At 47.4% G+C, this 13,671-nt stretch overlaps 1 protein-coding gene across 3 annotated transcripts; it reads right to left on the minus strand.

Annotated features, from left to right (window-relative positions):
- Positions 1–294: 294 nt before the first annotated feature.
- Positions 295–12,288, minus strand: FLCN (folliculin). 3 transcript variants are annotated; one of them, XR_015774119.1, is made up of 14 exons: positions 11,976–12,052; positions 10,635–10,913; positions 9,297–9,443; positions 8,459–8,680; positions 7,691–7,851; positions 6,890–6,981; positions 5,986–6,173; positions 5,292–5,405; positions 4,823–4,946; positions 4,408–4,539; positions 3,065–3,170; positions 1,645–2,318; positions 512–620; positions 295–387 (listed from the first exon to the last, which is right to left on the minus strand). XR_015774119.1 is itself a non-coding variant. In XM_014252614.2 (12 exons), the coding sequence occupies exons 2-12, from the start codon at positions 10,881–10,883 to the stop codon at positions 2,117–2,119; spliced, it is 1,737 nt and encodes a 578-aa protein (XP_014108089.1). In that variant the 5' UTR covers positions 10,884–10,913; positions 12,168–12,288; the 3' UTR covers positions 906–2,116. The 3 variants fall into 3 exon arrangements, 2 of the variants coding, with proteins under 2 accessions (XP_014108089.1, XP_005523103.1); XM_014252614.2 differs by lacking the exons at positions 295–387; positions 512–620; positions 11,976–12,052 and adding an exon at positions 12,168–12,288 and having other exon boundaries at positions 906–2,318; XM_005523046.3 differs by lacking the exons at positions 295–387; positions 512–620 and having other exon boundaries at positions 906–2,318.
- Between the last annotated feature and the right edge of the window lie 1,383 nt (positions 12,289–13,671).

The following is a 13,671-nucleotide window of genomic DNA, read 5'->3' on the forward strand; positions in this document are numbered from 1 at the left end:
GGGGTGGCAGAACTGGCACAAAAAAGGTTTTGTCTGTAACTGCAGCCATCACACGGCAGCTGCAGCACTCACCGCTCCCACCTTGCTCGCAGCTACACGCTGCTCAGCCAGGCAGAAACCACACTGGAATAAAGAATTATCCTGCCTCAATCAGTTTGTCTCTAAGGCGTATCGTTTGGAGGGAAGGAGGATGGTGAAAGATGTCTGCAGACATGATTTTTTTGTTAATTAAGTTGTGAACATTCCAGCTCTCGCTGACGGCAAAGGGAGCAGCCACGGCCTCACCTGCGAGCTGCAGGAACCTGCCCAGGCAATCATCTGTAATCCCACGTCTGGATGTGTTCTGGCAGGCAAGCACAGCTGGGGTTCAGCTCTCCCCCTTCTTTCCTGTGGGCATTTAATAAGTGTTAAGTTAGTAGTTTCCTTGCCTTGGCTCAAAACCGAGTCTGCTTGTCCATGACAGCCTTGTTCAGGTCAGGATGGAGCGGGATCAACATCGTGAACAACTCACCAAGATCAAGGCAGCAGCAGCAGCCTCGGGCTTGACCTTGTGACCAACCCTTTTGCTGTTTTGGAAGGGACCACTAGGTTAGGTTTTGATGCTGGATTGCTTGGGAGAGCTGTGTTTTTTAAAAGACAAAACCAGTTCAGCAATCAAGAAGGTCTCAATGCCATATGATGTCTCACCTGCTCTGTTACACAGCTCTGGACTGCACCAGAATAATTTTAAAATAAAAATTACTAGGTCAGTCTACAAGAAACTAATACAAAGATAAGAGGAAAAGACCTGTATTGAATTCTCTACATTAGATCTAGGCTGAGGATGCAGGAATTTTGTGGATCAGTTGCTGCTTTCCCCTACCACAACACACACACACACACTGAAAATAAACACAAAACCAGGATTTGTTCATTTTACAAAAATAGCTCTTACGAGATTTAATGCCTGTCGCCATTTCACAGATGTTCCAGACAAAATTCAACCTCCGTATTTTATAGATAAGAACAGAACTTGTGACAAGCTGGAACATTCTCTCTGAGCTTGAGTGAGTGTAGAAGGTCACCTGGGTAAAACCTGCCTTTAGCTTGTTCAAAAGTAATGTCAAGTGTTCCCAATAATGATCCAGAAAAACAACCAAAAAAAAAGACATAAACCCCAGACTTCACAACAGAAACAGTGATTCCTTACAGTACAGATAAGGAATATCTGGTTAGGTAATTAAAAAATGCACCAATGTTTTCATGAAGTATTAAGCAAAAATGGCTACTATAGAGTTATATAAGGGAGCACCTACAGGTTGAATCTCTTCTGCTTAACTTAGGAAGCTAAAAAAGACAGAAGAGAACCTTATCCTGGCGAGGTTATCTTCATTACCTGGAAGTTCTGCAACCACAGGCAAAAAAAGGCGAGTATTTTCCCCTCTGAGAGGCAAGCAGGCTGCATTTTGAGGCTTCTTATTTTACAATTTGCCCTCCCAGACAAGATTTCCAAAGCAAATGCTAAAACCGTCTCAAGTTAAGATATAAATAAATAAAGAGGAGTGACAGGACTCCCATGGGATATCCTGACTTATGCTACAGCAGAAAATAGTCTCTTAAATCTGAGCACGAAGTGGTTTGAAATAATTTACATGTGATCCATACCCTGTGACGTGCCTCTTATTTTTGGTTCTTGTTCTCTCAAGCATTTAGGAGATTTATGTGGGATTTCAGTGAGATTAACCATATGCACTCCCAGGAGTTCTGGATGTTGTCACAGGCCTGCCAAGGAATCTAAAGGTGAGGCCAGCTGCCACACCATGATGCTTAATGAGGACAAGATGGGATTTAAATTAATTTAACTGATTCTTGGAGCGTTGCTGTGTTTTAGTCTTGAGTGTGCACGTCTAGATTGAGAGCTGAGTTCCAGGAGAGACAGCAGCACTATGGATTAGCACTTATTAGTCCAGTCTCACAGCAAGTAGAAAAGACTCAAGTCACTCTTCAAGTTGGTTTGAGGACCAGGAGAATAGTGATGAAGCCTCACTATCCACCTAAAGCACATGCTGCAGGCTCAGCAGAGGTAACCAGGGTTCCCTGCCCTTCTCTGAAGGCAGGAGGGGAGGCTGGGCACCCTTTAATTCCGGGACTCTGAGGATGTCGGGCTGCGAACTGTTGACATCAGGTGGGACTTGTAGGTCTTGCTCAGGCCAGTCATCCAGAACTTGAGAAGTTTGACATTGTCCTCTTCTGCAGCTCCCAGAATGCTCAGCAGTTTTTGGGTATCCTCCTTGGGTCTGCTGTCCACTTTAGTGAATTTAAAGAGGACTTTCACTTTGCTGCAGGAACAAGAGATTCCTGTCATTATCAAATGGACTCACGTGCCATCAGACAGGGAACAAGGAGGAACTGCAGCTTCTCTTGGCACCTGCTGCAACTAAATGTTAATAAAAGCTTCAACCAGTGTTTTATTGAGACTATTCTCATGCTTTGATGAAGGAGGGTGATTAGTTAGGGAGATGACTCATTTTCAGTAATAATGGGCATATTTCTAGTTTGATTTTTTCATTCAAGCAGAAAGCCGAGCAATTAATTGTGACAACTGGGAGACAAATCCAGTGCCCATCTGCCTTCAGGTAAACTCACAAAGTCATGATGTTCCATGAATTATTTCACATGACTGACTGGTCTTCCTTTACAGCTACCTGCACCTCTGAAATGCAGTGCCTGAAGGCAGAACCCAGGCATGTGTTTGGGTGTTACCTGTGCTGGGGTATGGCCACACTGACAGGCAGAGAGGGATTTGCATATTTAATCCTCCTCACCAAGGTGAGGCAGACAGGTGTTGCCATGCAGGTAACCTACAGATGTGTGAACTCAAGCATAAAGGTCAAGAACTGCTGAAAGCCAAAAAGAGAGTTAGGACTAGAGTAGAAAATTAACTCCTGACTTAATTTGTTCCTGTAAATTCAACTACTGCTGAACTGCAGCAGAAGTCACCTGACTAAAGTGTGTCCTGCACTCTGCTGTTCCTGCTCCAGGAGCAGCACCAAAGCTCCTCTGAAAGCAAGGCAGCTGTACTTACTTCATCCACTCCTCCTTCAGGCAAACAAGGCACTGATCCACAACATCCACAGAGAGGTTCTGGTTGGTCAGGGCAGCTTCAATCTTGTTCAAGATTGTTGGGCCAACTGCAGGAGCAGAGGAAAGGGGGAAAGGGTGAGAAAGAGGATGCACAAGCTAAAGGTTACTGCTTACACCTTTACTACTAATAATTGTTAAATATATCCCCCAGTGGCCTGCTGGGATTTCATTTCCATGGAAGAGGAGCTAAAGATCATCCCATTAGAAAAACACCTGATCCAAGAAGCAAAATGGAATTTAGTGAAGGACCCTGAGACATCCAAACAGGGTCCTTTTTTTTTTCTTCAGACCCACTTTTAATCCCCTGCTTAGCTTTTGTTGTGACCTTATCAAAATATCATTAAAAACACAAGGTTATGGAAAAACCTTCATGCTTCTTTGTACAATATACAAACATATGTAAAAATATAAACCCTCAACTTATTCTTGATTGAATGTTCCTCTTGTTAAGGGCAGTTCCAGGATAATGAGTGAATAAATAAACCAGCAACCAGCCCAAGGCATTCCTGGACCACTTTTTGGAAGTCCCTAGGAGGCTTTTTTCCCAGTCCATGGCCTAGTAAGTTTGATGCTGTGGTGGAGAAAAGACCTTCCAGTGACTATTTTTGTCCAGAAGTTTCTGGACATGCCACTGACTGGATGGAAAATAAACTGGTGTATTTATACATGTGGATCAACAACAGGAAGAGCAAGTCTTTGCATCTCTATCTTCAGGGACAGAGAGGAAGGATGAGCCATCTGGCATGTCTTCTGAGACACTCAGTGAGGCCAATTCATCTAAATTAAGACTTCCCAGAAAAGACAAAACTGATGGACCTGACTCAAATCACCTCTAAGTGCAAGTGTTCAACTGCTGGAAGGAAGCAGGTATAATTAAATAAAGAAGTCTGATTATTTCTTCATCAGTCATATTTGGCTACCAAGTGGAACATGGAAAATTAGTGATGTCATGATCCTTACAAGTTAGTCTTACTCAAAATAAACACACAAGTATTTCAGGATTGAAAGTGTTCACTGTGGGTTACAGAATTTCCCTACAATTTTTCATATACCTACGTTAGAGAATCCATTTCTCATTTATGAAAATTATTAGGCAAAATGCTGACCTGGCAGAGCAAATCTTTTATTATTGAGCAATCTGTGGCAAACCTCCCCTCAAACAGCTAAACCCCAGCTGGCTTCTACTCAAACCTCCTTAAGGGGCAGGACATGAAAACCAGTAAAAGATCAAGATGTTCTTTTAATCTCAGGGACAGAGGTTCTTTCTGCTTCCAAATCACCCACCTCGATCTGCTGCAACGGGGCTCCCACTGGTGACAACAAACTCGTACTTGTTGAGGGACTGCTCATCATCAAACAGGGTTGGGTAGAGGCTGGAGCGGGTGGCAGCACGGACTTCCACAAGGACTGCAAACTCTGGAGCAACAAGAGCCCAAAAGAGCATGAGCTGTGCTAGCCCAGATTCCAAAACACAGCTACAGACCCTGCTATGGTCAATGCCTAGGGAAGGTGTCACATCTTTCAGTCACTGACCACACAAAGACACAGGGAAAACAAAATGAAGTGGGTCAGGCTTTGTTTCATGCGACCCTTATTATGAATGAACCCTTAATATTAATACTTATTTTTAAAAAAATAAATAAATCTAGTGTCCTTCAACATGACATGATAGGGAGAGGGTTCTGCAACAGGTTCTTACCAGATGACAGGATGTGGGGTGGGATTTGGACGTGTGGGCTCAGGCCCAGGAAGTTGCACCGATAGGCCTCCTCATACTGGTCACTGTAGGGGATGATCCGCACACACCCGATGGGCAGCATCGTCTGCAGGGGGAAAGAAACCTGCAATTAAACAAGTACAATTCTCTCCCTGACTTCCAGGGATAACCAAGACCTGGAGCATAGCTTAGGCAGATGCTCCTGATTTGGGGGATCAAAGTAACCTGCTCAGCTCAGAGCCCCTGCAGTCACTGAGGACAAGCAGTATATCCAAAGGTGGAGGGGATTTTGTTTTTGGGGCTTTTTTGGTTGCTGTTTTTTCAAAACCATGTAATTTAGAGCACACTCTTCACAAGATTACGTGTCAGGGGCAGATCACTATAATGGCTGGAGTAGTAGAGAAATACATGTGAAAATATGCAGCCAAGAAACAAAGGAAAAGGTTTCTACCCGTAGGACATCAAAGGCAGACTGGACAAGATCCATATCCCGAGCTTTCCAGATGACCTGGTTCCCCATCAGAACATGCCAAGCCAGCATTCGGAATGCTGATGCCCCGAGAACCTGGAAAAAACAACCCCAAACAATTCTGCATTGGTTATGAAAATGTTTATATGTGAAATGTCTAGCTTGCCCTGTTAAAAACATGAGTGACAGGTAGGAATATGGCTAGATCTGAACAGCAGGAATGGATGTGGAAATTTAGCACCTGAATCTTGGGCACATGAACCTTCCCCCTCAGCCAGGTCACTGGGAGCACAGGAGAAAAGCAAGATCTGTACAGAGTAATTTATTCCATTTGTAAATTATTTTTCCCTCTGAAACACTATTTTTTAAAGCAAATATTACTTGGCTTTGAAGACGCTGCACAACTTCTGTATTAAATTACTGCTACTGCTCTTGGGGAGAAGTGCAGAATTCGAGAGAAATCATCTGACCCCACCCCACATGACTGATGATCACCAGAGGCCCATGTGAGGAAGGGAGCGTGCCCAGAGATGCAGTTCACATCATGTTCCTGGCTGGGCAGGCACTGTGCTGAACACAGCACCAGGGAATGTGCAGATTGCAGGAAATAAATGTATCTTTAAAAAAAAAACATTATCAGGAGAAAAGAGCTTGTGAACTCTAGAGACTTTTTTACCTGTCTCATGTGCCTGAGAGAGCGAAAGACAGACAACCTTCTGTGAGCTACGTTCCAGCTGTTGCAATCTGGCATCAGAGATGTTTCAGGGGAGCTTTTGGTCAGCTCCTGCCCTTCCCCAACATCTGGCTGGGAAGGAGGCTTCTCTTCCTCAGAACCATCCCAGCCTTCTGACTCTTCTTTCAGATCTAGCAAAAAAAATTAGGCAGATTGGTCATAAAAACTGCTGCTCTCTAGGAATGGAAACTGGAAAGTGTTCACATGCTGCAGCCATGTGATTTTGGGTGTATGTGGGAAGAGAGAGTTCAGAACACAGTAACTGAAAGTACTGGCAGCAGCACAGACACACCTAAGTGTTAATTCAGTTAAAAAATAGCTACTGAAAGGTCAAGAAGGAATTTTCATTTTCTATGGAACAGAAAGTTGCATTTTTTGGTCTATTCTTTATTCTTGTTTTAAAGATTATGGACAAAGCTTTGTAGATTCTAGTCTACATGGTTAATAATTCAACCCAGGAAAAAAACCCAAAAAAACCAGTAAACTATGATCCTTTACTTTTAGAATGTTTGTAGAAAAAGAAGCAAGAAATCCATATATTGTGACTGCAAATCATTCTGGCTGTAGAGATTCACTGGGAGGGCCAGCCCAGCCACAAAGAACAATAATGGTGATGATTCAACACTGCTACTCAAGTGACAAACACCATGTGCAGAGAGCCTCTGAGGTGCCTGGATTTCATTCCTGTCAGAGCCATCTCCAGAGTGCATCAGCTGCTGCACAGACTACCAGGAAGGTAAAGCTGATGAGCAAGGGCTGTGTTTAAGATGCTGATTAAAGTACTCAGTGCTTCATCATCTAAAGCATTCTCAGAGGGTCTTTGCAGCTCTGGAAACCTCTGTCTTACCTGCAAGTTTTTCCATCTGAACTAGGGTGTCTTCTGTGGGTGCTCCCTCCAGAAGCTTCTCTGTAAGCCGGCTACCACAAGCCTTCAGAAGCCTGGAGGCATTGAAAGAAAGAGAAGCAGAGTCATGCAGCTTGCCAGGTGCAAAAATCCAGTAAGAAACTTGATGTCATGATGTCAAACAAAACATCCAACCACTAACCAATTCTGTTACCTTGCAGCACATCCCTGTGCTACCCATTTTACAATCCCTGCCATGCAGTCACCCAGCATTCTGCAATTTCTTTGTGCAGCACACTTATCCCCCATCCAAATTACATGCCAGTGTTGCAACCCTCCCTGGGGCATCTTTCCTGGGAAGTTTAATGAGCCAGTCAAGCACTGGAGCAACTGGACTCTCTTGGAGCCCAAAGGCTGCATCTCTCATGCTGCTGATTCCAGCACAGGGGCACTCCCAGGTAAACCAGCACGGTCTGTCACGTGTGAATCCGAGGTGCAACACACCAGGGGTAGAAACATCTTTTATTCCTTTCTTCCACACTTCAAAACCTTTCCATCTGTATAGCCATGGCTTCTATTAGCTGCCACGTTAGTTTTACTTCACAGCAAAAAGACATTTTTTTGTCCTAAAGACATCAGTGTTGGCTCCTTCCAATTCAGATGCTACTTAACAAAATCTAAGTAGTACCTCAAAAAAAAAAAACCCCAAACCTAAAAACTCAAATGACATTCCCACTCTTTCAGGATATGGCAATATCCTCCTGAGGAAGGAGTTGTCCAAGCTGAGAACAGCAGTGGCATTACCAAGCAAAGGAGGTGTGCAGGCAGGCCCAGAGGTTCTCGTCGTTGGTCAGGGATGTCAGGGAGCGAGCGGCGTTCCCGTTGCGCTGGTGCAGGAAGGGGGTGAAGGCCGTGTTCATGCGCTGGGCTCGCTGGGGACACCCAAACTGCTCTGCTTCAAACACCTGCACACACAGCAAGGGCAGTGTCACAGCCTGAAATGGATTCAGTGCTTGCATAGAGCTCAGGCAAAAAACTACAACAAAACTACCAAGTGAAAAGGGTGCGTCACACACACTCATCCAACCATGGGAAAACAAAGAGAAGGGATATCTTATTCCTAGGTAGACTAAAATTATCACTAAGTAATACTTAGTGCTCCAAAATCATTGTCCTTCCTAGATTTACTTACATTTGTAACAAAGCTGTTGTCTACAAGGCCTGTGAAAAGCACTGAGTGTTTCAAATGACAAAACCACCCTGTTCCTTCCCTCCTACATTACCACAGACACAGAATCCTGGAATGGTTAGGGTTAGAAAGATCAACTTGTTCCAACCCCCCCTGCCACAGGCACCTGCCACCTTCCATGAGACCAGGATACTCTAAGCCCTGTCCAACCTGGCTGTGAACACTTCCAGGGGTGGGGATACACACCATCCTGCTGAGCCTTGTGTCAATCTTAATGACCACCCAGGCATGAGCTGGATCAGTTTTATTTGACTCAGCTATCAATCAGGGATCATGACTGAGACACTGACATCGAGTGACAGGGACTCTGTGCACTGACCCACCTTCAGTGCTTTGCCCTGGAGCTCATCAATAATGCCTCTGATTTTTCCCAGCAAGAAAGGCCAGGAGTTGATGAGGTAAATCCGGTCCATCATGATGGTGATGATGCTGTACCAGCGCTGGAAACCTCGGGCCAGGCTGTCTTTGATAAAGAAGGTGTGGCTGAACACAAAACCATGCTGTTCATCTCCGAAAAAAATAGGGCCTTCACGTCCTGGGCAGACCTGAAGGCAAGGGACACACACCAAAGTCATTAAACACATCACAGAGTAATCACTTGGTGAATAAATTAAGCCCTTTTACGCCACTATCCCAAAAGTGTGGTCGAACAGCCCTCCAGAGGTATCCTACAAACACTCTATATCCTTCAATTTAACCATATTTTAAGAATTCAGCTCAATTCAACTACAATACTGAGAACCCAGAAGGAATTTTGCTGATCCTGACACACAAATGCTTATTAATCTGTAAGGTTTTTCCTTCATGTCTGTTAGAGGATGATTATTAATGGTCTACAAAGGGCACTCAACACCACATTCAGAGGTTTTTACAAAATACAGGTTGTCTTACAACGACAAATAATAAGCACAAGGAACCAAACCAAGAAGGGGATATTTTTAGCCTCACAAGGTGAGAGGAAGGAACCCCTGAGGCCATCAAAGATCAAGCCTAAAAAACACCACCAATCCTGGAACAAACAGACTTCTGTGCCTGTCTTTCCACCTGATTTCCTCCATGTTCCTGTCTGCACAGAGCAGCTGGGATCAGCAATGGAATGTCTTGGGTTTGAAGTGATACAGGAGCCATAAATAGCGTTTCCCTGTCCTCCAAGGCAGCTACCTCACAGCTGAGACTGCGGACACAGGCCTGGCGCACGATGCTGAACAGCTGGGGGTGGTTTGGATGTTGGTGGCTGACGTACTTGATGGAGGTTTCTTTGTCGTGGCTGACATACCCTGGGTGTCCTCCTGCAAGAGAGCGGCAGCCCTGAAGGCAGAAAAGCAAATCCAGCCATAAATGAGCGTGCAGTTATCTCAGGTTTCCAAAGAGCTCTGACTGTTCACTCCAAAACACCATAAAATGTTATTTACACACACAGGAACTCAAAGACTCAGAAGGCAAGGAAGGTGAGTTAGGGTCAGGATTTGAACTCAGCTCCTCACACAAAACTCTGATATACTTCCTCTGCTCTTAAGCTCATTTTCTGCTATTTAATTCCATGGTAAACTTGGTGCTGGCTCTATAACTGGCAAAGTTCAGTTACAGCAGCTGTGAAACCAACTGGCCAAACAAAACTGGCCACAATCAAAGGCAAAGTAAATAATAAATATGTCAGAGGAAGGACTGATAGAAGGCATGTATGAGAATCACAGAATGGTTTGAGTTGGAAGGGAACTCATTCCACCCCCCCACGCTCCCACCTGGGACACCTTCCACTATCCCAGGCTCCAACCCCATCCAAACTGGCCTTGGACACTTCCAGGGATCCAGGGACAGCCACAGCTTCTCTGGGCACCCTGTGCAAGGGTCTTACCACCCTGACAGGGAATAATTTCTTTAGTGTATCTAACCTAAATTTCCCTTCTTTCAGTTTTAACATGCTAGTCCTCTTCCTGTCACTGCAGTTCCTGATGAAGAGTCCCTCTCTGGATTCCCTGCCAGCCCCTTCAGAAACTGGAAGGCTGCTGCAAGGTCTCTACACAAATTTCTGTTCTCCAGGCAAAACAGCCCTGAACGACTGAGAATGTACATTTTTCCTATTGTTTTAATTGCTTTTCCTTTTTTTTTTTTTTTTGTTTCCTAACCAATACTGCTTTTAGAATTACTATTAATCAATGATCTAATCTAGCAAAGTAAACACTCTTAGAAGATGAGAAAAGCATTTCTCAGCCAAAGGAGAATCATAGATCACACAGCTTAAAGAGACCTCAAGGTCCTGTCAAGGTGTATGTATTCACCAACAGCTCCTTCATCCTCTTGTCATGGATCACTAGGATTAGAGTTGGGGCTAGCTTGCAGTTTATGAGGACTTGCAGATCTTTTGGCACTGACACATACAAAACAAATGCTGTTCATGTTGTTATTTGTCTCTGAACAATTCAACTCGCATCAGAGAATCCCAGAGCCCTTCAGCCAAGCCAAGGACACCGATGCCCACACACACATTTGCACACTTGCCTCACACATGTCTGATTTCTTTGGCCCTGGGCTGCTGGAGTCGGCGCTGGCCCCTTCAGCCGGGCTGTGTGAGCGGATCCGGCTGCTCATCTGAATCCCACCTTCCTCCTCTTCCGCCTGCTCATTCTGCCCGGAGATGTCCCCGCTGCCAGCGCCCTGCGGGAGAGGCGAGTGCAGGACCTCGGTGCAGAATAGGGTGCGAGGGCCGTGGAGCTCACAGAAATGGCACAGGGCAACGATAGCGTTCATAGTGAGGGCTCAGCACAGCCGCCAGGCCTCCTGCAGCCAGGGACAGAGCACAGTCAGCACAGGGGATATCACAGCATCTCTCAGGCCTCACTGGTGCCAGTCCTGCTCTGCATCCCACCGGGAGCAGCTGGCCTTAAGCTCAGCCTGAGCCTGAGACCTCCAAGACCATCCAGCTCAACCTGTGACCAATCCCCACCTTGTCACCCAGACCAGAGCGCTGAGTGCCATGTCCAGTCTTTCCTTAAACACCTCCAGGGATGGTGACTCCAACACCTCCCTGGGCATTCCACTGATCCAGCACCAACCTTCTGTTTGCTGATGGGATGGCCTCGAGCAACCCAACCTGCCATACCCAGATCCTGGACGCTGAGCCAGGACACCTCAGGCCCCACAGGGGTGACTGGACCAATTCCTCATGCCCAGATACCTCCAGTCTTACAGGGACACGTTCAGGGAATCCCAGAATGGTTTGGGTTGGAAGAGACCTGGAAAATCATCCAGTACATGCCATGGCCATCACGTTCCACCAGAGCAGGTTGCTCCAAACCCCATCCAGCCTGAGGCTGGACACTTCCAGGGATGGGGCAGCCACAGCTTCTCTGGACAACCTGAGCCAGGGCCTCACCACCCTCACAGGGCAAATTTCTTCCCAATATCCCATCTAACCCTGCTGTCAGTTTGAAGCCGTTCCCCCTTCTCCTGTCACTCCAGACCCCTGTAAATAGTCTTGTTCCATCTTTCCTGTAAGTTCTATTTAGGTACTAAAAGGCCACAATTAGGTCGCCCCGAAGCCTTCTCCTTTCTAGGCTGAACAATACAAATTCTTCCAGCCTTTCCTAAAAGGAGAGCAGCTCCTCCCCTCTGACCAACTTGGTGGCCTCCCCTGGATCAAGGCTGAGGTCGCACAGACCGGACCCCCGTGCCTGGAGCCTCAGGCCGGAACGGGCCGGCCTTGCTGAGCACCCACGGATCCGAACGCCTCAGGCCCTGCCGGACCCGGGCCGGCCCGTCCCGCCGGGCCCAGTGTCCGGTTCCCCGTGCCCGGTGACCCCGGCCCGGTCCCGGTTCCCCGTGCCCGGAGCCCCCGCTCACCGCGGCTCCCCCGGCCCGGCCCGTGTCCGCGGGCACCTGACACCGACTGACCCACCGCCCGTACCACCTCCACCGCCAGCTGGGGGGGGGAACAGGGGCAGACAGCTCCCCGCCCGCGCTCCCACCGCCACCGCGGAGAAGCGAGAAGATGGAGAACAAGGTAGGACAGAGGAATAAGAAGTCCGTTCGTACCGCGGGACTGAGGTGGCCGTCCCGCCGCTTCTCCCGGGGAGCCGCCACTCCCCCCGGCTGCCGCAGTGGCTCGGCCCAGCGCCGCCCTGTCCACAGTGGCCGGGCGGAGTCATTACCTCAAGGGAGGGGGCGCATGAGGAGGTGTGGAACGCGACTCCTCCCCTCCCTTGCTACACCTGCCCAGCTGTCACAGCGCAGAGCGGGAACAGTGCTGTCCGCTCACCGGGGACACGAGAAGGGACGAGCGGCAGCCAGCGACCCGCGGACACCACACCGGGAGCAGGCCGTGCTCCCCCCGCAGGGTGGTACGGGCCGCGCGGTGGATCACGTGACCCGCGGGCTCTGGGAGGAGACCCGGGGTGGCCGCGGGCGGAGCCCCCGGAGGACCCGGGACCGGGATGGGGATGGGGACCGGGATCGGGATCGGGATCGGGACCGGCACCGGCACCGGCCTGCGTCGGCTATCGGCTGCCGCAGAGCCCCTTCCCGGGACTTTCCCTCGCCTCGGGGCGGTGCCGTGTTCTCCACAGGTTCGGCGCTACTTCTCCATTGGAGACTCAGCACCCACCGTCTGTCTTAATTCCTTAAAGTGCTTAGAATGTAAGATTATGGAAGATGAAGGTTTCGAAGTATTGTCTTTTCCTGATTTATAAAGCAGCTCTGTAGAGATGTGCGCACAGGCAGAGCCCTGGAAGGGCAGGGGAGCAAAAGCCCAAGTTAAACCTGTATAGGCTCTTCATTTCCATTAAACTACTCCTGTTTCCCTTCAAGATATCAAGTTTAAGTAGTAATGGATTATTTACTTCTAGGAGTCTATGATGGAAAGCTAAACCAAATTCCATGTGAACTATTAGGCTTCAAAATAATAAAGTACCAGATACCAGATACCTCCCTGCCCCTTGGAGTTTCCCCTTACAGAGTTTTAAATACCTGAATCTGAACAAAAGTATTAAATTTTAAAGAAGGTAACAGCATAGATTATTCAACTGAGTAAAATTAGTATGCTGATAGCACTACAAGACACACCTCTGGATTCAAGCAGCCACACACAGACTAATAATTATGTCTCTGATTAAAACAATAGCCAGATGATCAGCAAGAGAGATTATTACAGAAACACAGAGCTCAGACACGAATCCCAGAATGGTTTGGGTTGGAAGGACCTTATGGACCATCCCATTCCAACCCCCTGCTGTGAGCAGGGACATCTTCACCAGACCCGGTTGCTCAAAATAAAAGTGTTCCATCCAAAATCCCAAAGCCCATCTCAGACAAGGACCTGCAGCAGCACTTCTCAAGAAAGAGACTAAAGGAAGATTATTTCTACTTGGAATTGCTCCGGAGAGCTCTGAGAAGCCACCAGCAGGGCTTGAACACCTCTGGAGCAAAGTGCACTGCCACACACAGCACGCAACCAGCAGCCTCCCCAGTCAGCCAAAATCACCTCCTGAGAAGCAACCAGAAGAAGGAATCCCCCCAAAAAACTAAGGGAACCCCAAATACA

Source organism: Pseudopodoces humilis, chromosome 18 (assembly GCF_049639895.1).
Source record: "Pseudopodoces humilis isolate 2021_Gansu_Grassland_sample_001 chromosome 18, ASM4963989v1, whole genome shotgun sequence".
Classification (NCBI taxonomy): domain Eukaryota; kingdom Metazoa; phylum Chordata; class Aves; order Passeriformes; family Paridae; genus Pseudopodoces; species Pseudopodoces humilis.

Bases quoted from the DNA above. Each gene is read 5' to 3' on its own strand.
- FLCN (XM_014252614.2), bottom strand. From the start codon at position 10,883: ATGAACGCTATCGTTGCCCTGTGCCATTTCTGTGAGCTCCACGGCCCT. The intron at 9,444-10,634 runs GCAAGTGTGCAA...TTCTGCCTTCAG, and splicing joins AGAAATCAGACATGTGTGAG to GGCTGCCGCTCTCTTGCAGG. The intron at 6,174-6,889 runs GTAAGACAGAGG...TTTTTTTGCTAG, and splicing joins TCAGATGGAAAAACTTGCAG to ATCTGAAAGAAGAGTCAGAA.